The sequence below is a fragment of the Carcharhinus amblyrhynchos genome, unplaced genomic scaffold, assembly GCF_965287045.1.
Source record: "Carcharhinus amblyrhynchos unplaced genomic scaffold, sCarAmb.v2.hapA scaffold_37, whole genome shotgun sequence".
In the NCBI taxonomy this organism is placed as follows: domain Eukaryota; kingdom Metazoa; phylum Chordata; class Chondrichthyes; order Carcharhiniformes; family Carcharhinidae; genus Carcharhinus; species Carcharhinus amblyrhynchos.
Window position 1 is genome coordinate 3,310,299 of NW_027649778.1, and position 25,235 is coordinate 3,335,533.

General features: G+C 47.1%; 1 protein-coding gene across 6 annotated transcripts in view; it reads left to right on the top strand.

Moving 5' to 3' along the window:
- Window positions 1–25,235, top strand: part of LOC145362124 (coiled-coil domain-containing protein 9-like) — a 68,527-nt gene that overhangs the window by 25,324 nt on the left and 17,968 nt on the right. For 4 of the 6 annotated variants that reach the window (XM_080218173.1, XM_080218177.1, XM_080218172.1 and 1 more), the window contains exons 3-11: window positions 2,575–2,685; window positions 3,842–3,973; window positions 4,659–4,991; window positions 10,532–10,615; window positions 14,883–15,053; window positions 18,295–18,476; window positions 20,153–20,208; window positions 22,608–22,652; window positions 24,871–24,976. In XM_080218173.1, the coding sequence (XP_080074299.1) occupies window positions 2,575–2,685; window positions 3,842–3,973; window positions 4,659–4,991; window positions 10,532–10,615; window positions 14,883–15,053; window positions 18,295–18,476; window positions 20,153–20,208; window positions 22,608–22,652; window positions 24,871–24,976 (1,220 nt within the window). The remainder of the gene's footprint in view (window positions 1–2,574; window positions 2,686–3,841; window positions 3,974–4,658; window positions 4,992–10,531; window positions 10,616–14,882; window positions 15,054–18,294; window positions 18,477–20,152; window positions 20,209–22,607; window positions 22,653–24,870; window positions 24,977–25,235) is intronic. The other 2 variants (XM_080218174.1, XM_080218176.1) reach the window with 2 other exon arrangements.

Genomic DNA, 25,235 nt, shown 5'->3' on the forward strand with positions numbered 1-25,235 from the left:
GGATTAGTGGGGTAAATGTGTGGGGTTATGGAGATAGGGCAGAGGGATGGGCATGGTGTAAGATTTTTAGTCATTTGTGAGACATGGGTGTTACTGGCCAGTATTTATTGCCCATCCCTAGTTACCTGAGGGCAGTTGAGAGTCAACCACATTGCTGTGCCAATGGAGTCACATGTAGGCCAGAGCAGGTAAGGACAGAAGATTTCCTTCCCCAAAGGGAACCAGATGGGTTTTTCTGATAATTGACAATGGTTTCATGGTCATCAGTAGATTCTCAATTCCAGATTTTTTTTTGAATTCAAAATCCATTATCTGCTATGGTGGGAACCAGGATCTCCAGAATATTAGTTGAGTTTCTGGATTAATAGCCTAGTGATGATATCACTAGGCCATTGCCTCTGCTAATGCTCTGTTGGAGAGTCTGAGGGCCGAATGGCCTCCTGTGCTGTAGCCATTCTATGTGCTTTACAGCAGAGATGAGCAGCTGGATATTGGGCCTGGAAGCTCTGACTGTTCCCTTCCTGTGACCCAGAGACAGCAGAGTAAACAGCTGTCTTGGAGAGAGCAAAACAGTTTGAGTCCATCTCAGTGAGTTCAGACCAGGGTGAAATCTAAGTGGTCCAATACTGCTAGACCAGGGGGTGAAAGTGAATCCAATTGAGTAGAACATTCACCTCTGAAGGGTGACATGGTGGCACAGTGGTTAGCATTGCTGCCTCACAGTGCTAGGGAGCTGGGTACGATTCCCACTGAGCCACTGTCTGTGTAGAGTCTGTACATTCTCCCCTGCGTCTGTGTGGGTTTCCTCCCACAGTCCAAAGATGTGCAGGTTAGGTGGATTGGCTGTGCTAAATTGTCCCTTTAGTCTCAGGATTAGTGGTGTAAATATGTGGGGATAGTGGGATTGATGTCAGTGCACGCTCGATGGGCTGAATGGCCACCTTCTCTACTGTAGGGATTCAATGATTTTGGAGATGTGAATTTGAGGGATCAAGAAATAATTTAGTGGAACTGGTGGATGGGCTAGTTTGCCAGGGTCTGTCTCTGAGGAATCACCTTACCTGGACTGGGGTACGGCTGGATGGGTGGGTGTGAGTGTGGAAGAGCTGATTAAGATGGATTAATGGTGAAATGAGCCTAAGTCTGACTGGAATAGGCCCACAGACACATCTGTGTCTGATAGTGGCCTCCCATCATCCAACCAGAGATCCAGCACTCCAGGTCAGGCTTTGAGGCCTTCTCCACCCACCTGACTGTGGGTGTGCTCCATTCGGAGAGGCTTCACAATGGTGGCCAACCTAGCCATTCTTAATCCTTTTTTGAAAAGTTATCTCAAGGTGGAGGTGCCCTTTGCGTAGTGACTTTAACAAGGCTCAGGATGTGGGCCTTTTAGAATAAGTTCCCAGATTAAGGCAGTAATCAGGGACCCCTTGTCCAATGAAGGAGGCCTGCATGTGTATGTAATGTGGAGTATCAGGGTTCCCTGTGTTTATATTCTGTACCTGTCTGAGTGTTGCTGCCTGTGTAAATAAAACTAAATCTAGTGAAGGGTCGTCTGCCTCAGAGGAGATTTTTCACCCTCCCTTCCCCCCTCCCTAAATCTCAAACTGCAGCTCCTACACGCTGAAGGCCTTCCAAATTCAAGAGCGCCACCTCGCTTTGGGGGTCAGCGCCCCCTCGCTCTGGGGGGTGGGCTTTGATCTGCATTGATTTGAAAAATGTTTGTCCTCCTTATCAAAGCCCTCCCATGGCTTCCCTTGCTCTCTCTGCCATTTGTTCCAGTTCTACCACCCTTCACAATCTCTGCAGCAATCTAACTCCATTATTGGTGGCCATGCCTTCAGCTGCCAAACCCCACCAGCCCTGGAATTCCCCCTCCACCTCCCTGTCTCCTGTCTCTGAGAGCCTCTTAAAACTTAGTCTAGTATCAAGAACAAAAACTGGCTGGAAAATCTCAGCAGGTCTGACAGCATCTGCAGAGAGAATCAAGCCAATGTTTTGAGTCTGGATGACCCTTCGTTGCCACCTTTGGCTGTGAGTCAGGTGTTTTTTTTTGGCCTGATAAACCTGTCCATAAGCAGCTTGGGATGTGTTGCTATGTTTAAGGTGCTATATAAATGCTGGTTGTTAACAACAAAGAAAATTACAGAACATGAACAGGCCCTTCGGCCCTCCAAACCTGCACCGGCCATGCTGCCTGACTGAACTAAAACCCTGACCTTTCAGGGCCATATGGCTCTATTCCCATCCTATTCATGGATTTGTCAAGATGCCTCTCTTAAAAGTCACTATTATATCTGCTTCCACTAGCTCTCCTGGCAGTGGGTTCCAGGCACCAGGCACCTGCCACCCTCTGTGTAAAGAAACCTGCCTCATACATCTACTTTAAACCTTGCCCCTCGCACCTTAAACCTGTGCCCCTTTGTAATTGACTCTTCCACTTCTGACTATCCACTCTGCCCATGCCCCTCATAATCTTGTAGACTTCTATCAGGTTGTCACTTAACTGGGCATGATCTCCCCCAGCTCCGTACATGCCAGAAGATGAATAAGATGCCTCCTCTCTCGTTTCAGTCAACCACAGGAGATCCCGATTTGAAGACACGGGAAGAGAAGGATGCCGAGTTGGACAAGAGGATTGAAGCTCTCCGAAAGAAGAATGAGGCGCTGATGAAGAGACACAAGGTGAGAGGCTGGGTGTAACGTGGGAAACTTTGTGGGGAGTGTCCAATTTTGAACTTGCCTCAGAACCGTGCCAATACCACCAGACCAGGCCCACCCCCCATCCCCTTGCCACCAGCCAATCCCTCGTCACCAAAGCAGATCCTTCCCTCCTCTATGCCCCACCAATCGGGTCCATTGGGTAAAAATCCAGGGAAATCCCATCAAACCATTCCCTCCTCTAATGGCCCAACTGTGAGCGTTTGCAACAGGCCCCAGAATAAGGAGGCCTAACCATTAGAGCCATAGGCTGGTGCTAATCACATCCTTCCTATAGTGTGGTGACCAGAAATGTACACAGGACTCTAACTGTGGCCTAACCATAGAACCATACAATGCAGAGAAAGGCCCTTCAGCCCATCAAGTCTGCACTGACCACGATCCCACCCAGGCCCTGCCTCTGTATCCCTACATATTTTACCCGCTAATCCCTCTAACCTTAGCAACCTAGTACACTAAGGGGCAATTGTAGCATGGCCAATCAACCTAACTCCCACATATTTGGACTGTGGGAAGAAACCGGAGCACCCGGAGGAAACCCATGCAGACACGAGGAGAATGTGCAAACTCCGCACAGACAGTGACCCGAGCTGGGAATTGAACCCAGGTCCCTGGAGCTGTGAAGCAACAGTGCTAACCCACTGTGCTACCGTGCCACCAGTGTTTTACATAGCTCCAATGGGCGACAGTGGTTAGATCCCTGGCTTGGGTCATTTGTCTGTGTGGAGTTTGCGTGTTCTCCCCATGCCTGTGTAGGTTTCCTCTGGGTGCTCAGATTTCCTCCCACAGTGCGAAAGACATGCTGGTTAGGTGCTAAATTCTCCCTTGGTGTACCCAAACAGGCACTGGAATGTGGTGACTAGGGGATTTTCACAGTAACTTCACTGCAGTGTTAATGCAAGCCTACTTGTGACACTAATTGAAAAAAACTTCAAATAGTCAAGAGCCTTACTAAAGCCATGACCTGGTTTCCATTCTTTATTCCCTCAAAGCACGTCACAAAGATCCACAAGAATATCTTTACTCCTGACAAGTTGCGAAAATGCTTCACTTGCCGGCAGGTTCCTCTGAGTTTTATTTTCTCGATAGTGAGACCAAGATTTACTGTTTTTTGAAACAGGAAATTGAAGAAGATCGCAGAAAGGCAGAAGAGGATGGAATTTCTGTGACCAATCAGAAACCCAGGCACGAGTCTGAACACGATCGCAAATGGGGTGAAAAGGTTACCGTCGAACTTGGTAAATCCCCAACGGTGAGTAAACTCCTCAAAGGACAGGCAGACGACTGGCTGTATGTGCAATCCTGAAAGAAGGATCCTCAGAGGGTGCAGTGCTCCCTTGGCACTGCCCACCCTCCCTCCCATCTCCCCTGAGGGTACGGCACTCCCTCACAATACTGTTTATCTGCCATGCTCCCCCCACCCCACCACCTCGGAGGGTGAGGTACTCCCTCAGCGCTGCCCTGCATTGGTTAGCTTAGAATTTAGCCTCAACTCTCAGTAATTGCTGCATTTAGAGTGATTAACGTTGGATCTCCCAGGGTCTAAACCCACGGGTGGCACAGTGGGTTAGCACTGCTGCTTCACAGCACCAGGGACCCAGGTTTGATTCCCGGCTAGGGTCCCTGTCTGTGTGGAGTTTGTACATTCTTGCCATGTCTGTGTGCGTTTCCTCCCACACTCCAAAGATGTGCAGGTTAGGTGGATTGGCTGTGCAAAATTGACTCTTAGTGTCAGGTAGACTAGCTAAGGTAAATACATGGGGTTAGAGGCATAAGTGGGATTGTGATCAGTGCAGACTCAATGGGCTGAATGGCCTCCTTCTGCACTGTAGGGATTCAGTGTTGTATTTTTGGAACAAAATTGATTCCCTGGGTGATGGTGTTGAGTTTCTGTCTTGCTGTGAACTGTCTGATATCTTCTCCCGTGCTCACAACAGGAGAAGCGACTGGTGAATGACAAGAAGATGAACTCTCCCCGCGGCAACCAGGAGTCTCCCGGCAGGAGGCCGTGGGCATCGAGTCCCGTTCCACCAGGACCCAGGTCACCAGCCGAGCGTGGCGGCTACCACCGTTCCCCCGGCAGCAGGCCCGACAGAATGATGTGGGCCGATCACCCCGACAGGAGCCCCCGAGGCTTCAGCGGGGTCGAGAGCCCGGGCGGGGAGAAGCCCAGCCGAGGGGGTCGCACCAGGAGAGGCCGCGGAGGAGGAGGGGGAGATGGCGGAGGGTCAGGACCTGGCAGTGTTTCACCACAGGACAGAAGAGTAAAGGTTAGTCCGACTGGGAAACGGATTAACTGCAAAGGGGACACAACTGGATAATTTAGTAGTCTCTCAGAAACAGACCACTTGGCCCATCTAGCACATACTGGTGAATCGTAGAATCCCTACAGTACAGAATGAGGCCATTTGGCCCACTGAGTCTGTACCGACCACAGTTCCACCCAGGCCTTATTCCCATAACAAGCAGCCAGGAACTCAACCAGGGTCCCTGGTGCTGTGAGGCAGCAGTGCTAATTACCATGCTCAGAATAACAATGTTCTTGTGATGCTGGAACTTGATCCTTAGGATGGAATTGCAGTTCTCTTGATACACACACAAGCTTGAAATCCAAACTGCTTCCCAAAATACCAGGGCAAGAGAGAACACTGCATTCAGCCTGAAGTAAAACACCTTCTAACTAAAACAATTACCAACAGTCCAAAACTGAGTGTGAAAGAACTCATTCTCCCCCCTAACAATTCAAAAGGTCATAAAAATCCCAGAAAGTGCATTAGGCCCAGAGTAAAAATAAACAAAATCCCATTTAAGCTGCAATTAAAGGGACTTTTGAGCAGAAAGCCCATGCCACAAAGAAAGGAATCGGCTGGCTTACAAACTGCAGAGAACATGATTTAAAAAAAAAATTCTTAACAGTACAATAGTGTCACAAGTATGCATTGACTTGATAGGTAAATAAATGATGCAGTGTGGTGGGTAAAGGGGAGGGACTATATACTGAAGAAAGCCCCCAGTTCTTTGGAGGAGGAGGGGAGAGATTACAGCTCCCAGTTCCAATGCTGGAAAAGAGGAGGAACCTGTTCTCATACTGCCTAACTGTTACTCAGACTGCGGGTGGATAAGTGTGAAGGGCAGGAGCAGCTTTAATGCAATGCGCTCCAATGACCTCAACGTGCCTGGCACAGTGATTAGCAGTGCTGTCTCACAGCGCCAGGGACCTGGGTTCTACTCTGGGCTTGGGGGTGACTGTCTTTGTGGAGTTGGCACATTCTCACTGTGTCTGCGTGGGTTTCCTCTGGCTGCTCCGGTTTCGTCCCGCAGTCTAAAGATGTGCAAGTTAGGAGGATTGGCCATGCTAAATGTGTTGCATTATGGGGTTAGGGTGGGAAAGAAAGCCGCGGTAAGATAGTTCAGACTTGATGGGCTGAATGGCCTATTCTGCACTGTAGGGATTCTAAGATTTTCCTCTACTCGCACTCAGTGGGGAGGTGCTGGTAGTGTCTGATGACAGCTTCAAAGGTGAAGACAATTTGAGAGGGAATCGCAGCAATAAACTGAGTCAAACTTTTACAAAACTGATGCTGTTTCATTCAACAGGGCACAATTTTACTATTTTGATTCAGGGTATAGTACAGATCCGACTCAGAAATCTGCCTTCAGGTTCCCCCATACCCCCTCAGTCATCTCCAGTCCGATTCGCGCTCAGAGCGAAAAAGGGGGAGAGAGGGTGTATCTTGGGGAGGAGAAGGGAGGTGGGTAAGATGTATCTCAGTTGAGGGGGGCAGATGGAACTCTGGAGGGCAGGGGGGGGGTCTGCTGCCACTCTGAGGGCGATTGGTGGAGGGGAAAGGGGGCAGGGGGCGGCAATCAGTTTGGGTAGTGGAAGGTTGGATAAGGGGGACACGTACACATCACTGCCCCCCTCTTATTCACTTCCTCCACTACTTAGACTGACCACCATCCCTGCCCCGCTCCCCCCGCCTCACTGATCATCTGCAGAGTGGCAGCAGACCCCCACCAGAGATCCATCTGACCCACCCCCCCACCCTCCACTCACCACCAACCACACCCCCCCCCCCCCCCCCCCAACCCCCAAATGACGAACTTGCCTCATTCCCCCCTGGAGAATGGTCTGGCCTCACTCCCCCTTCCCTTCAGAAGAACATCCAACCTGCCTCCTCCTCCTCCTCCTCCTCCTCCATCACCAAACAATGATCAGCCTTCCTTCCCACCAGAGATACATCTGACCTGCCTCCTCCCACCCCTGACGCACCCCTCCCCTCACCAACTAGACAACAATCTGACCTCACTCCCCTCATTCCACGCACCCCCGCCGCCCCCCCCCCCCCACCCCCACCCCCCAGACCTCCAACCAGAGAATGATCTGACCCGCCTCCCCACCACCACTGATCAAGGCCAGAGAGCCTTTGGAATCATGATTGCGCTCTTCAGAGGCTGGAGCACCCGACTTGGACTTTTATTCAGCAGGTCTCTAAAACGCGGTTCTGGATTGGTAAAGGGGGAAGTGCTGATAGAGTTGGGCGGGCAGTTCATTAATTCAATTTAAATGCACTTAAATCATTGTTGTGTCCGATTTGGGCGTGGAACGGATCCCTGCCTTTCGTGGGTCTCGGTAAAGTGGTGATCTGCGTGGACTCGGGTGCAGATCGCGATAAAGGCCTCACACCCGACTTTACCACAGTTCCGCGTCCGAAAACGGGTGCACGTTGCTGGTAAAATCAGGTCCGCAATCTCAACTCTCCATCTTGAGTAAAGACCCATAACAATATAAGGTCAGTAACACAATAAAGTCACTCAGTGATCTGTGCCTTGACCGTATCAATTTAATCATTTGTTTGAAGCAGACTTCACAAGCCAGGAGGCTTCTGGACGTAAATACATTTCGATCCTGCAAAGGTTATTTTCTTCAATTCTAGTTACAACGACCTCAAACTAAAAATAGTTCACAAAAAAACACCTGCCGCACAAATGATTTCTCTCCATTTCTAATCTCATGAATCAGCGTATTCAAGGACATACACATCCCAGGCATTCTCTCTCTCCCACCTTTTTCCATCAGGGACAAGATTAAACGAAAAGTGAAGTCACATACCAGTCAACTCAAGAACAGCTCCTTCCCTGCTGCCATCAGTTTTGAATCGACCTACCTCGCATTAAGTTGATCTTTCTCTACATCCTAGCTATGACTGTAACACTACATTCTGCACCCTCTCCTTTCCTTCTCCACTATGTACTCTAGAGTGGCACAGTGGTTAGCTCTGCTGACCTCACAGCGCCAGGGACCCAGGTTCGATTCCCAGCTTGGGTCACTGTCTGTGTGGAGTTTGCACATTCTCCCCATGTCTGTGTGGGTTTCCCCTGGGAGTTCAGATTTCCTCCTGCAGTCCAAAAGACAGCGCAGGTTAGGTGTGTTGGACGTGCTAAATCCTCCCTTAGTGTACCTGAACAGGCACCAGAGTGTGGCAACTAGGGGATTTTCACAGTAACATCATTACTGTGTTAAAGTAAGCCTTACTTGTGACACTAATAAATAAACTTAAACTTCTATGAATGGTATGCTTTGTCTGTATCACACAAGAAACAATTCTTTTCACCATATCCTAATACATGTGACAATAATAAATCAAATCTTGAATGTATTCAAGAGGTGGCAAGATATAGCAACTGGGGGCAAATGGGATCAAAGGTTATGGGGAGAAAGCCAGATTAGGCTATTGAGTTGAATGATCAACCGTAATCATGATGAATGGAGGGCAGGCTCGAAGAGCCAAATGGCCACCTTCTGCTCCTATCTTCTATGTTTTTAATCCAGCAACTGTGAACAAAGCCATTTGGTCCATCATATCTCTGCTGCCTCTTTTGAAAAAGCTATTCAATTAATCTCACTCCCTCCATTCTATTCTCCTGTAGCCCTGTAATTTTTAACAGTTCCCTTTTTGAAAGTTACTATGGAATCTATAACCACCACTCTCTTGGGCAGATCATTACAGCCCACTTATTTCTTTTGCCAATTACCTTAAATCTGTCTCACAATTATTGGGGATGCAGGTGTACAATTGTACATCATTCAGCCTCTGGCACCTTAACCACATCCATCCCGGATCGGGCAACTTCCCAAATCAAAAAGTTCTGGGTTTTTAAGTACTGACCCGTGAAGCAACTGCAGTCTCTGCTACCCTGTAGATATTCCCGTGTGCGCTGTAGATATTCCCAATTTCACTGTTTCTGCTCCGGAATTTTTTCCGGAAATTTGACCAAAACCAACACCTGACTTGTCTAAACATAACCAGATGAAAAGGAAGTCAAGAATTCACCGGTGATTAATTTGTTGCACTTTCTCAGCGTGCCGGGAGTTGCCAAAGGCCCGGGGTGAAAGCAGTTTCTAACTAACAGAGTGTGTGTGTGTGTGCCTTGTTGATTAGACCTTAGAGAACTGAGCATTGGAATCAGGGAACACTCTCTCGTCCCTCTGTTCAAAACCCCGATTACAACTCTTTAAAAAACCAGTGTGTATTGAAATTGTACAACTATAAAGGGAAGTAAGGTTAATGCTTCTGGGGAAGGTCCTTTTTATTATAAAATTAGTTATGTTTTCGGACAACTGCTGGTAGAACTTTGACCGACTCCTTGAAGGGATTTCATCCCACTGACCAGTGAATTCTTGGACAGCTGCCTCACGACTCCAGGGATCCGGGTTTGATTCCCGGCCTCGGGTCACTCTGTGTGGAGTTTGTACCTTCTCCCTGTGTTTGCATTGGTTTCCTCTGGGTGCTGCAGTTTCCTCCCACAGTCCAAAGATGTGCAGGTTAGATGGATTGGCCATGCTAAATTCCCCCTTGGTGCCCCGAGATGTGTAGGTAAGAGGGATTAGCAGGGTAAATGTGAGGAGTTACAGGGATAGGGCCTGGGTGGGACTGTTATCAGTGCAGACTCAATGTGCAGGTGAATTGGCGATGCTAAATTGTCCCAAGATGCGCAGGTTAGGTGGATTGGCCATGCTAAATTGCCCACGAGTATCCCAAAACATAGGGATTCAATGATGACCAGAATCCAGAGTGTTCTCAGCTAAGCTTAGCTGGCACATAAGGTGCCAACCAGTCTCCACCAGACCAGTATCCAAGCAGTACGTTGGTAGCTTGTCTGGGTGCGTCAGCGCACCAGAACCAATTCTAATCCTATTTTCGCATCACCATAACAGCTTTGACAGTGATCCCTAAATGGGACATTTATTTGAAATGTAATTCTCTGGGGCCCTTCACAATGGTCTCTGGTATTCGGCAGGCAGAAATCAGCCTGGGTTCCTGCTCCTGATTGCCGTTCATCGGAGTCAGGGATCAATGAATCATGCGTTCCCTACAGTGCAAAAGGAAGCCCATTAAATCTGCACTGACAGAGCATCCCACCCAGGCCCTATCCCCATAACCCCACACATTTATTGGGGCCAATCCACCTAAACCTACACATTTTGGGGCACTAAGGGTCAATTTAGCATAGCCAATCCACCTAACCTGCACATCTGGAGGAAACCCACACACACACAGGGAGAATGTGCAAATTTCACACAGATGGACATCGGGAATCGAATCCAGGTCCCTGATGCTGTGGAGCAGCATTGTTAACCACCGTGCCACCCCAATACAGCTAACTCCCAGCCTTTCTCATCCCTCACCACAAGATCATTTGACAGAGACCAAGAGTTGGGGTTTGCAGCCTTCAAGGTGTAGTTAAATTCTGCAGGGTTGGGAAGGCGAGTCTAGACAAGATTTCAATTGGGTCGTTTCTTTTGCAGGAATGGGAAGAAAAACGAAGACAGAACATTGAGAAAATGAATGAAGAAATGGAGAAGATTGCTGAATATGAGAGGGGCCAGATGGTGAGTGTGGTTCCAATTTTTCTATTTAGTCAGTCGTGGGACCTGAGTGTCGCTGGCTGACCAGCATTTATTGCCCATCCTTAGTCGGCCTTGGCGGGCAGTTGAGAATCAATTACATTGCTGTGACCCTGAGGTCGGATGTAGGCCAGACCGGGTAAGGATGGCAGATTTCCTTCCCTAAAGGACATGAGTGAACCAGATGGGTTTTTCCGACAACGGTTTCATGATCATCAGTAGATTCTTAATTCCAGATATTTTTTATTGAATTCAAATTCCACCATCTAAAGCTTATTTATTAGTCACAAGTAACATTGCATTAACACTGCAATTAAGTTACTGTGAAATAGCCAATTCGTCACACTCTGGCACCTGTTCGGGTCAATGTACTGAACCAGCACATCCTTCAGAACGTGGGAGGAAACCAGAGCACCCGATGGAAACCCACGCAGACACAGGGAAGAACACGCAAACTCCATATAAACAGTGACCCAAGCCAGGAATCGAATCCTGGTCCCTGGCGCTGAGGCGGCAGTGCTGATCACTCTGCTACCATGCCTCCCCTGCCGTGGTGGGATTTGAACTCGGGTCCCTGGATCATTAGCTGAGTTTCTGGATTAATAGTCTAGCGATAATAACACTGGGCCATTGCCTCCCTTAATAATCTTTAACCTTGGAACTTCCATTTTTGGAACGTAAAACTGTAAGGGTAGGCCATTCGGCCCCTCAAGCCTCTGCTGCCATTTAACTAGACCATGTCTTACCTACTGCATTGTCAACTTCCTGTACTAGCCCTGTATCCCTTGCTGTCCGTGGTATCTAGGAAATTTGACCTTGCCCAAAGGTCAGAATTCTGGATGAACCTGCGGAGACTGTGCAACCCTGTTTAATTATGGTTTTGAGCAACTAACTTTAAAAGTACTCCTCTCCCCACAGGCAGGAAGCTGAGAGATCAGGCCAGGATAGAGCACAACATCAGAATGAAGTACAATTCTCCTAGGCAGAGAATGAAGAAGAGCCCATAAGGATGGGTTAAAATCTATCAGGGATTATTGTAGAATAATATCTATGGATGGAGGTGATTTAACTGATCATTTTATATGTTGTTCAAATTTCCCAGAAACCATTGACAGCAAGGTGCCACCATATTGTCCCATAATTGAGTGTCAGACTGATAAGTACAGGAAGAGGTGTCTGAATGGAGTTAAGCTACAGATTAACTGTGTGTGTGTGTGTTTTAGCAATTGAAGTGTTTAAAATAATAAATGATGGAGTGGATGCAAAGTAACTATCCCCTCTGGTGTGAAAACAATAGAGCCTAATCTTTTTAAAATGAGAACTGGGATGAAGTTGGAAAATAATGCTTCTCACACAGCAGTGGAAATCTGGAATCTCCTCCACCCGAAAGGTTGTGGGGGCTAATTGCAATGCCAAGGAAGAGAGGTATTTTTCCCTTGGGCAAATATATGGAGGGATATATCGAACAACGATACAGACCAGCCTGAATGGCAACTCCTGATCCTTGGTTACAATTGCCTTTTAATCTCATACAGAGCTGGTAATTGTAGCTTAGAGGAGCCATAGAGAATCAGAGAATTCCTACAGTGCAGAAGGAGGCCATTCAGCCCATTGAGTCTGCAACAACAATAATCCCACCCAGGCCCTATCCTAGGAATTACATAACTCCACATATTTAATCCCCTGACACTAAAGGTCAGTTAGCATGGCCAGTCCACCTAACCTGCACAACTTTGGGCACCAAGGAGCAATTTGGTATGACCAATCCACCTAATCAACACATCTTCTGGACCGTGGGATGAAACTGGGGAGAATGTGCAAACTCCACGCGGACAGTGACCCGAGGCTGGAATTGAACCCGGGTCCCTGGCGCTGTGAGGCAGCAGCGCTAACCACTGTGCCTACAAGGGTTAATACTTTAAAATGGTTTGAGACAATTTGGTTAGGATACTGGGGCAAAATGAGCTATGGCTGTGGGACAGAGGAACTACGTGTGTCCCTCGAGTTGTTAATACACCTGTTGTCCCAGATTACTGCTTCCTGTATATCGGTGAAATATCTCGTGGGAGAAAGTCTTTTCTCTTTATTAACAAACACACAGCTGTGTTTAATGAGCCCTATTCCATATGGATGAGCTCTTTGGCTAATTGCCCCAGTTGAATGGCACAGTTGGGACTGTGCGTGTGTAATATTCTGTCAGAGTCGATGCAGTATTTATATTTGATTACCTCTGATATTCTTTTGTTGGGAAGGCAAAGAGTTCAGGCTGCTGAATATGCCGGAGTTTCTGCTGCCCCTTCGTTAAATGACTCTCAGTTTACGGAGGCGATGGCCTAGTGGTGCTATCACTATTAATCCAGAAACTCCACTAATGTGCTGGGGACCCGGGTTCGAATCCTGCCACGGCAGATGGTGGAATTTGAATTCAATCTAAAAAAAACCTGAAATTAAGAATCTACTGATGACCGTGAAACCATTGTCGATTGTTGGAAATACCCATCTGTTCACTAATGTCCTTTTAGAGATGGAAATCTGCCATCCTTACCCAGTCTGGCCTACATGTGACTGCAGACCCACAGCAATGTGGTTGACTCTCAACTGCCCTCCAAGGGATGGACAATAAATGTTGTAAAAAGTCTGACAACACCAGGTTTTAGTCCAACCTATTTATTTGATAATATTCTATATATTTGATATATCAAATAAATAGGTTGGACTAAAACCTGGTGTTGTCAGACTTTTTACTGTGTTTACGCCAGTCCAACGCCGGCATACCCACATCAATAAATGTTGGCCAGCCAGCGACATCCATGCCTCATGAATGAATTAAAAATAGTTTTAACTCGCACTGTAACTCGTTCCTTATGTGTTCTCAGTTTTTGGATCATAAGAATTCATTCTTGTACATTGGGATCCATCCACAAGCCCTTTTTAGAGTGGGTGTTGTGAACTAGTCTAAAACATTGAAAAAGGCAATTGGCATGCTTGGTCTCATTGGAAACATTGAATACAGGAGTTGGGAAAAAACTTGCGGTAACTTATGGGACAATTATGCCAACCTTCACACCTGGTCAAACAGTACCCACAGCAAGAGTCAATATTGGAGAGTCAGCCCAACTTGTCCATGCTGCCCAGTTTTTAACCACCAAGTTAGTCCCAATTGCCCACATTTGCCCCATATCCCTCCACACCCATCTTACCCATGTAACTGTCTAAATGCTTTTTAAAACTGTACCCACCTCTACTACTACTTCTGGCTCGTTCCACACTCACCACCCTTTGGACTCGTATCTCTCCTCCCTCACCTTAAACCTATGACCTCTAATTTTAGATCCCCACACCTTTGGGAGGAGATGTTGACTATCTAGCTGATCAGTGCCCCTCATTATCTTATAGACCTCTATAAGATCACCCCTCAGCCTTCCACACTCTAGGGAAAAAAGTCCCAGTCTGTTCAACGTCTCCCTATAACTCAAGCCATCAAGTCCCGGTAGTATCCCAGTAAATCTCTTCTGCATTAATTTTAGTTTAATAATATCCTTTCTATAATAGACTGACTAGAACTGCAGACAGTATTCCAAGTTGGCCTTGCCAATGTCCTGTATAACTTCAACAAGACCAGAGCTATACACAGTATTCCAAGTGTGGCCTTACCAATGTCCCAACTCCTGTATTCAATACGTTGCTGGGACCATGTGTGTTAGTCACAGTTGGGGGGGGAGGTGGCAATAAGTAGGTGGGTGATTTGAGGGTGAGAGGCTGGGCAGGAGGTCCTCAAATCCAAATGTGTATCATTTACCAGTGTTGAAACTGATCTGGGTGGCACAGCACTGACTCTGTTCTGTTGTGGAGAGTTTAAGACTTGGGGTGGTTCCAAGTTGGGGAATTGAGTTAAAGTTGTGTATATTTTTGCACTCTTCATGATCATTCACAGCTCTTTACCGCCAATTAAATACTTTTCAAATGAGATCACTGTTGTGCAGGAAACACAACAGCCAGTTGTGCACAGCAAGATCCCACAAGCAGTAGTGTGATAATGACCAGCTACTCTCTTTGTAGTAATGTTGCTTGAAGACCAGACCCTTTCCTGGGTGTGTGGGTCTAGATGGGTCTCCTTCTGTCTCAGGTGAACCATGGTGGGCATGCCAGAGTTCCTTGTGCCAACACTGGGCAACAAGAGGCCTGGCTTGGGACTTGCACAGTTTTGTTGATGCCATTTTTTAAATTATAACAAAATCCATCGTGTTTCCAGGATGGCTCTGGTGAGAAAAACCCAGTACGGAACTTTCTGGATGACCCGCGGCGCTTGGGGTCCCTCCCTGACAGTGATCGGAAAGATGGCAGCCGGCGGCACATCCGGAATTGGGGGGGTCCCGACTTCGACAAGGTGAAGACTGGGTTGGATCGCGATAAGGACTGGCAGGTGGGGCTACTGATGAAAAGAAATCCCGTGTGTAACTCAGTCATTCCCCACGTGGATTGAGTCAACCAGGACGGCATGGGACAGGCTGTGTTCTTTCCTGGTCGCCCTCTAGTGAAAGAGAAACATAGGAACAGGAGTCGGCCATTCAGCCCATCGAGCCTGCTCCACCATTCAATATGATATGGCTAACCAGCCAAGTCTGTGGCATGTTTCCTTTCTGTCCACATATTCCTTCATTTCCTCAATTTCTGCCCTAATCATAGAATCACAGAATCCCTACAGTGTAGAAGGAGGCCATTCTGCCCATCCAGCCTGCACTGACTATAATCCCACCCAGGCCGTATGCCCGTAACGCCACATATTTACCCCTGCTGGTCTCCCTGATACTAGGGTCAATTTTAGCATGGCCAGTCCACCTAACCCGCACACTTTGGACTGTGGGAGGCAAGCAGAGGCACCTGGAGGAAACCCATGCAGACACGGGGAGAACGTGCAGACCCAAGCCAGGAATCGAACCCAGGTCCCTGACGCTGTGAGGCAGCAGTGCTAACCACTGTGTCACCCCTGCTCAATGATTGAACTTGCTCAGCTGTCTGGGGTAGAGAATTCCAACGATTCACCAGCCTCAGTGAAGGATCATGGAATTTTCTCCATGATGAAGACATAGGGAGGCCTGCAAACGTGAAAGATTTGAGGAGCCAGTTCTTCAGGTTAGGAAGGTGGACTTCTACAAATGTATTCATCTCTTTAAGGAGAAACTAGATTAGCATATCATAGAAGCCCTGCAGTGCAGAAGGCCATTCAGCCCATCAAGCCTGCACCAACAGCAATCCCACCCTATTCCTGTAACCCCCTGTAATCACCCTGCTAGTTCCCCTGACACTAAGGGACAGTTTAGCAATGGCTAGCCTACCTAACCTTGAAGAATATTTATGGGGTCCTGTGAGTTGGGCTGGGGAGTGGTGGATGGATGGGGTGAATAAAGAGGAATTTCTTTGGCCAGAGAATGGTGAAACTGTGGAACTCTTTGCCGCAGAACACTGTGGAGGCCGGGTCACTGAGTGTCTTTAAGACACAGGTCCTTGATAAGGGGATCGGGGTAATGGGGATGAGAAAAATATCAGCTATAATTGAATAATAGAGAAGACTCTGGGCTGAGTGGCATAATTCTGCTTCTAGATCTTATGGTCTTTCCGAGGAGGATTTACAAAAGGCCTCTTTATTCGTAAAGAGGGCAATTTAAAGAAGAACTCTTGTATTCATTAATGAGGGAGGGTATCTAAATTTTTGATTTATTGTCACATGTATTGGGATACAGTGAAAAGTATTGTTTCTTGCGCACTGTACAGACAAAGCATACCATTCATAGAGTTACAGAGGGGAGAAGGAAAGGAGAGGGTGCAGAACTTTGTATCATAGTTAACGGTGTAAAGAAAGATCAACTTAATATACATACATAATTAGAATCCCTACAGCCCATCAAGTCTGCAGTGACAGCAATCTCACCCAGGCCCAAAACCCTGCTAATCCATCTAACATACACATCCTGGGACACTAAGGGGCAATTTAGCATGGCTAATCAAGCTAAACTGCACATTTTTGGACTGTGGGAGGAAATCGGAGACCCGGAGGAAACTCATGCAGATATGGGGAGAATGTGCAAATTCCGCACAGACAGTGACCCGAGCCAGGAATCGAACCTGGGTCCCAGGAGCTGAAGGGCAGCAGTGCTAACTACTGTGCCGCCCAAATATGTTTGGACCATTCAAAAGTCTGACAGCAGCAGGGAAGTAGCTGTTCTTGAGTCGGTTGGTACATGACCTCAGACTTGTATCTTTTCCCTGACGGAAGAAGGTGGAAGAGAGAATGTCCAAGGGGCATGGGGAGATGGGAGCAAAAAAAAAGATCCAGACTCTTAAAACCTGAGACACACAAATGTTGGAAATACAAGTTGGACTCCAGAGAGACGGAGGATTAATGCTGAGGTATTCCATCAAATCCAGAGGTTTTGCCTCCCTGTTCATTTCAGTTTCTACCTGAAGATTCTGTCCATGATTCTAACTTGTTCCCCCTCAGGGTCCTGATCTGTGTTGTTCCAGCCTGGGGATTATTTCAGATTCAAAAGGAGCCATTGTTACCAGCTGAGATGTAAGAGGAGATTGAAGTGTTTCTGTTCCCTGTTGTTGCATCACTTTGACCAATTAGTGATAGAATTTCCAGTAAGGTGTCAGATGGGAGTCAAAGGAGCTGAACAAGGAGTGTTGTGTGCACAATTTTTCATGAGTTAGTGGCTCTGAGAAATGTTATAGTTAAGTGTCCTTATCCTTTTTGCTGAGAGCCTGTATAAGTTCGAGATACAGGAGCAGAATTAAGCCATTCAGCCCATCGAGTCTGCTCCGCCATTCGATCATGGCTGATATCCCCATTTTCCTGCCTTCCCCTCATAACCCTTCAATCCATTCCCAATTAAAAATCTGTCTAACTCCTCAAATTTATTCACTGCCTCACAGTGCCAGGGTCCTGGGTTTGGTTCCCGGCTTGGGTCTGTGTGGAGTTTGCACATTCTCCCCGTGGATTTTCTCCGGATGCTCCAGTTTCCTTCCACAGTCCAAAGATATGCGGGTTAGATGGATTGACCATGCTAAGTTGCCCCTTATTGTTAGGGGGACTAGCTAGGGTAAATGCGTAGGATTATGGGGATAGGGCCTGGGTGGGATTGTGGATGGTGCAGACTTAATGGGCTGAATGGTCTCCTGCACTGTAGGATTCTATGGCCCCAGCACCCACCGCACTTTGGGGCAGTGAATTCCACAGATTCACAACCCTTTGGGAGAAGTAGTTTCTCCTCAACTCTGTTTTAAATTTACTGCTCCTTATCCTCAGACTGTGACCTCTCGTCCTAGAATGTCCCACAAGAGGAAGCATCTGCTCCATGTTTATTTTTATCCAGACCTTTTTATCATCTTGTAAACCTCAATTTGATCTCCCCTCATTCTTCTAAATTCCAGAGAGTATCGGCCTAAACTGTTCAATCTCTCTTCATACGACAAACCCCCTCATCTCTGGAATCAATCTAGTGAACCTCCTCTGAACTAACTCCAATACCACTACATCATTCTTCAAATAAGGATTCTGGATTTATTCGTGGAGACTGCCTTGCGTTAACCTGAAATCTTTTTCACCCTCCCCCCTCCATTTCGACTTCGTCAGTGCATAATCCGTCTTGCGTCTTTTCCCACAGGGCAGGCGGTCCGGTCCCAAAGGCTCCGTTGACATGACGATGTCAATGACTGGTCGGGAGAGGTCGGAGTACATGCGCTGGAAGAAGGAGCGTGAGCAGATTGACCTGGAGAGGCTGGCTCGGCACCGCAACGCAACCGGACAGTGGCGGCGCGAGTGGGACGCTGAAAAAACAGAATCCATGTACGTGTTTCTAGAAACGTAGAAAATAGGAGCGGGAATAGGCCATTTGGCCCTTCGAGCCTGCTTCACCATTCAGCATAATCATGGCTGATCCTCTATCCCAATCCCATCATCTTGTCCTCTCTCCAAACCCCTTGACGTCTATAGAATCTAGAAATCTATCTATTTCCTCCTTGAATCTAGTCGGTTGCTTGGCCTCCAATCTTCTGTGCCAGAGAATTCCACAGGTTTACCACCCTCAGTGGTAATGTGGAGTTGCCAGTGTTGGACTGGGGTGGGCACAGTAAACAGTCTCTCATCACCCAGGTTGAAGTCCAACAAGTTTATTTGGTAGTACGAGCTTTTGGAGCATGGCCAGGCTCATCTGACAAAGGGGCAATGCTCCGAAAGCTTGTGCTACCAAATATACCTATTGGATTTTAACCTGACCGTAGAAGAAAGAACCATAGAATCCGTACAGTACAGAAAGAGGCCATTTGGCCCATTGAGTCTATGCTGACCACAATCCCACCCGGGTCCTATTCCCATATCCCTACACATTTTACCCACTAATCTCTCTAACCTATACATCTCAGGACACTTTATTGACCATGCTAATATTGCCCATCAACCTAACCCACACATCTTTGGACTGTGGGAGGAAACTGGAGCACCCGGAGGAAACCCATGCAGACACAGGGAGAACGTGCAAACTCCACACAGTAACCTGAGCTGGGAATCAAACCCAGGTCCCTGGAACTGTGAAGCAGCAGTGCTAACCACTGTGCTATGGTGCCTCCCATGATATTGAGATTACTTACTGACCCTCAGTGAAGAAGTTTCTCCTAATTTCAGTCCTCAATGGCCATCTGTTAGAATTTTATAAGTTTCTATGAGATCCCTTCTCACTGTTCTAAACTCCAGTGAATATAATCCTAAGCAACTTAGTCTCCCCTCATATGACAGATCTGCTATCCCAGGAATCAGCCTGGTAAATATTTTCCATCAGGTGGGACCACACCTGGAATATTGTGGAGGGAGTGAGTGTTTGTGGTGTTGGAGGGTGTGAGAGCAAGCTGTGGTTAAAGTTTAAAGTTTATTTATTATTGTCACAAGTAGGCTGACATTAACACTGCAACGAAGTTACTGTGAAAATCCCCTGGTGGCCACACTCGGGCAACTGTTCGGGTACACTGAGGGAGAATTTATCATGGTCAATGCACCACATCTTTTGGACTGTGGGATTAAACTGGAGGAAACCCATGCAGATACTGGGAGAACTCCATACAGACAGTGACCCAAGCTTGAGAATACGAACCCAGGCCCCTGGCACTGAGAGACAGCGGTGCTAACCACTGTGCCACCCATCTTCCAGCGATACGGATTCTCCTGCATCCAGCCCAGTCAACCAAATTCAATTAGGAAGATTATCGCTGTGATTGTTTCTCCCTGGGTGCCTACATTCGATCTAATTAGACACTCATCCCTTTACACAAGGGCTGTCGTTCCAGCAGCTTCACTCTGATTCTAACCAGTGTTAACGCTCCAATGTGATGTTCTTAATTTGATTTGTTGCGTGGTCTAACTAACTTGCTCTGTTCAGTCAAAAGGAAAAGTTGGATCTTAATCTGGTCGTTGATTTTAATTCATTTTTCTCTTGTTTTCCCCCACCCTTCCCCTTCACCTTCACCTCTCAGGTTCAAAGATAATCCAGGTTCGGCTGGGAATTTTGAAGGAGGGGGCAGCAAGCGAGGTAGGTGACGCCATCCGGAGCTTCCCAAAGGGGGAGGAATTCCAGAAAGAATCGTTTGAAGATTCCTATCGGAACTAAAAAACAAAGAACAGGCCCTTCGGCCCTCCAAGCCTGCACTGATCATGTTTGCCTATCTAACCAATCTCTTATAATCCTTTATTCCCCATTTGATCACATACCTGTCAAAATAAGTCTCAAGTGTGACTAATGTATCTGCCTCAACTACATCACTAGACAGTGCACTCCAGGCCCCCACCACCCTCTGTGTAAAAAAAAAAAACTGCAAACATCTCCACTGAGCCTCACTCCCCCACCCACCCACCCACCACCACCCCCCTCCCCAATCTTGAACTTGGGCCCCTTGTAATTGTCACTTCTGCTCTGGGAAAAATCTTCCAACTGTTCACATTATCTATGCCCCTCATAATTTTATAAACTTTTATCAGGTCGCCCCTCAGCCTCCGTCTTTCCAGGGAGAACAATCCCAGTTTATCCAATCTCTCCTCACAGCTAATACCCTCCATACCCAGGCAACATCCTGGTAAATCTTTTTCTGTACTCTCCAAAACTTCCACATCCTTCTGGTAGTGTGGTGACCAGAATTGGAGGCAGTATTCCAAATGTGGCCTAATCAACTTAATTCAACTCAAAATGAAAGCTCAGGGAAGCAATTATTGAAACATTTTTACATATATCAGATAATGCAGGAGGTATGATGCTGTAAGAGGCCTTTTAGCCCAACCAGAGAGAGAGAGGGGAGGGGGGAACCAAAAGCTGGTTGAAACAGATCTGATCTTGAACTTATACAGGATTCAGCTGAGTTAAACATATGGCTGTTACTTACAATGTATGACGACTTATCCGTGTTACGAAAGAGCTGGGCACACAGTCTTCAACTTTCATAAACAATAGGCAGCTGTGTGACCATGAAAGCTTTTTTTTTATGAAAAACTTTGCCTGTTTTGTACTTTCAAAGATTGCAACTAAATTCTAAGCTAATCCCAGAACTCCCAGCTGAGTTTAAAATGTGGTCAAGCTGAGCATAGTTAGTCACATTGGCATAAATACTTAAAAATGAAGTTTAATTAAAGCAAACCAGATAAAGGATCCCACATCACCCCCACCCCATCATTTCACATCTAAATCTGTCATTGTAATTCTCAATTCCTTCTCACTCACTTGCTTGCCTTGTTTCCCCTTCTAGTTTTGCTGCTAAATATTCTTTGGATAAAGAAGTTTTTTTTCTGAATTCCCGATTGGATTCCTTGGTGATGGTTCTATGTAATTTCTTCATGAGATGGAATGTTCTCACTATCATACCTCTCAGTAGGACACCCCTCAGCCATTTCTTGGAGAAAAAGAGACTCAGACTGTCGATCCTTAACTGACATTTATACCCATGCACTTCTGCTTGCATCCTTGTTTTAAAAAAAAGCTTCTCCAGTGCCTCCATATCCTTTGTATAAAATGGTGGCCAAAACTACACGTAGTGCTGTCTAAGTGGTAGCCATGATGTGGAGTTGCCAGCATTGGACTGAGGTAGACACAGTAAGTAGTCTCACAACACCAGGTTAAAGCTCATGCTACCAAATAAACCTGTTAGACTTTAACCTGGTGTTGTGAGACTACTTTAAGTGTGCACTAATCAAGGTTCAACATAGCAACTCACCAAGGCTACTTGGACAGCACCTTCCAAACCCATGCTGCTATCTAAAAGGACAAGGGCAGCAGACGCGTGGGAACATCGCCACCCATAAGCGTGGTATTATCGCTAGACTATTAATCCAGAAACCCAGCTAATGTTCTGGGGAACTGGATTCGAATCCCCTGCCATGGCAGACGGAATTCAAATTCCATAAAATATAAAATTTAGAATCTACTGATGACAGCAAAACCATTGTCGGAAAAACCCATCTGGTTCACTAACATCCTTTTAGGGGAGGAAATCTGCTGTCCTTACCCTGTCTGGCCTACACGTGACTCTGGAGCCACGCAACGTGGTTGACTCTCATTAGAACGTAGAACAGCACAGCACAGTACAGGCCCTTCAGCCCTCGATGTTGTGCCAAGCTATGTCCGAACCCAAGATCAAGCTATCCCACTCCTGCTCTCAGCTGCCCTCTGAAAATGGCCTAGCGGGCAACTAAGGATGGGCAATAAATGCTGGCCAGCCAGCAATGCCCATGTCCCATGAATGAATTTAAAAAAATTATATATATTTGCATAATTCTTGCATTTATATTGGGCGAGTAACTGGCTCCATATAACCGACCATTTAAACTGCCCCAGGATTGGCTTACATGCCCTGTTCTGTATTTGAGTTTTTATATATTTCTGTGTTTGTTATTTTACTATTTCTCCTCTTTCTATTTCTTTTATGACTATCTTTCCATCTGTAGGTCTGAAGAACTTTAAGAAATCAAATCTGAGTGCCAAGCATACAGGTTTGCTGTGTCACACTTCTGTATGTGTTTGCTTTGTGAGTGCGAATCCTGATGTCTCCCCCACTGTTTTGTTAATCAGCTGTGGCCCAGTGGGTAGCGCTCCCGCCTCTTGACTCAGATAGTTGAGTTTGAGGACCACTGCAGTGCATCAAATCTAGGCTGACACCTCAGTGGAGTGCCACGCTGTCAGAGGTGCCATCTTTTGGGTTGATCTTTTTGGCGAAACTTGAGGTACTGCCTTTCCTCAGGGCATCGCTACATAAAGAGGAGGAGGGCAGTTCCCCTCGGTGGCCTAGGCCAATGTTTATTCCACACCTACAGCACTCAATCGATTAGAACCGTGGGTTCGATTCCCAGCTCGGGCCACTGTCTGTATGGAGTTTGCACATTCTCCTCGTGTCTGCGTGGGTTTCATCCGGGTGCTCTGGTTTCCTCCCACAGTGCGTGTTAGGTTGATTGGCCACGCTAAAATTGCCCCTTGGTGTTCTGAGATGCGTGGGTTAGAGGGATTAGCGGGTAAATGTGTAGGGATATGGGGATAGGGCCTGGGTGGGATTGCAGTTAGTGCAGACTCAATGGGCCGAAGGGCCTCTTTCTGCACTGTAGGGGTCTGTGATTCTATGGTCAGTGTAGACTCGATGGACCGATTGGCCTCCTGCACTGTAGGAATTCTATTCTATGATTCATAGAGTCCCTACAGTGCAGAAAGAGGCCATTCAGCCCATCGAGTCTGCACTGACTCTCCATGAGATCATCCTGCCCCATCTTTGCAACACCGTGCATCCACCATGGCCAATCCACCCAACCTACACGCACCCAGATACCAAGGAGCAATCCTAGCACAGCCAATCCATCCAACCAGCACATCTTTGTCCTGTGGGAGGAAACTGGAGCCGGAGGAAACCTACACAGACAGACTCCACACAGTCAAAGACACTTGCCCAATGCTGGAATTGAGCCCCGTCCCTGGCTCTGAGGCAGCATTGCTGTTATTTGCTCATTATCATATCACTGGCTGTGGGAACTTGCTGGAGTTTGCTACCACGTTCTCGTCATTGTCATGAAGCTACACTTCAAAATGTGCTTCATCGACCGCAAAGCAGCTTTGGGAAGATTTGAGGCTATGAAAGGTGTTAGAGAAATGCAAGTCTGTGTATTTTTACACTGCTACATTGACCGAGGTTGAAAGCTCAACCCTGGAAATGCACTCTGACCCCTGTCTTTTCCATCAAGCTGAATCCTTGTTTGCTTCAATGTGACAGAATGTCCAAGGTCATTCCTTAATAATGGTTAGCACTGCTGCCTCTCAGCACCAGAGACCTAGGTTCGATTCCTGGCTTGGGTCACTGTCTGTGTGGAGTTTGCACATTCTCCCCATGTCTGCGTGGGTTTCCTCCGGGTGCTCCGGTTTCCTCCCACAGTCAAAAGATGTGCAGGTTAGGTTAATTGGCCAAGCTAAATTGTGCCTTAGTGTCGGGGGACTAGCGGAGTAAATATATGGAGTTACGGGGATAGGGCCTGGGTGGGATTGAATCATAGAATCCCTACAGTGCAGAAGGAGGCCATTCAGCCTATTGAGTCTGTACCGACCACAATCTAACACAAGCCCTATTCCCATGTATTTGCCCTTGCTAGTCCCACTGACACTAAGGTGCTATTTAGCACAGCCAATCAACCTAACCTGCACATTTTTGGATTGTGGGAGGAAACTGGAGCACCCAGAGGAAACCCACACAGACACAGGGAGAATATGCAAACTCCACACAGTGACTGAAGGCCAGAATCAAACCCAGGTCCTTGGCGGTTGAGGTAGCAGTGCTGACCACTGTGCCACCGTGGTCAGTGTAGACTCGATGGACAGAATGGCCTCCTACTCTGTAGGAATTCTAGAGTATTTATTTCTGTGTTGTCTTTGAGAATGTCATCACCTTGTCTTCAGAGCTGTAAAACTTACAGGTTTTGTAGACAATAACGGGAAAGTTTTCGGGGAGTTCTGAGTACTGTTACTGAGCAGTTAAAACTCAACCCGAGCCAAGTTGAGTAACGATGAAAATTCTGATCAGCAAATTAACCTGGTATCGTGAGACTTCTTACTGTGCCCAACCCAGTCCAACGTTGGCATCTGTTCAGTGAGGCAGCACTCTCTTCTCTGGGGGTGGGAGGGGTCTTGTTAACGGTCTGGAGACTGTGTCACTGGTAACACCCCCTTCTTTTTCAGATGATCGACGCCCTCCCAAACCGCCAACAATTTCCGACTTTATTTCTCAGCCCAGGAATAAGAATTCCAAGCGAGGGAGAGACAAACGTGGAGGTAAAAACTACAGGTAGGAAAATAGAATTCTTGCCTTTGCTATGTTCCTATTTTTTTTGTTGGACTGCGCAGACCAAGAGGGTCTCCTTCAAACCTTGTTTAGGTTTTTTTTAAAATTTACAAAATTAACGCTGCAATGAAGTTGCTGTGAAAATCCCCCAGTCGCCACACTCCGGCGCCTGTTCGGGTACACTGAGGGAGAATTTAGCACGGCCAATACACCTAACCAGCATGTTTTTCGGACTGTGGTAGGAAACCAGAGTACCCAGAGG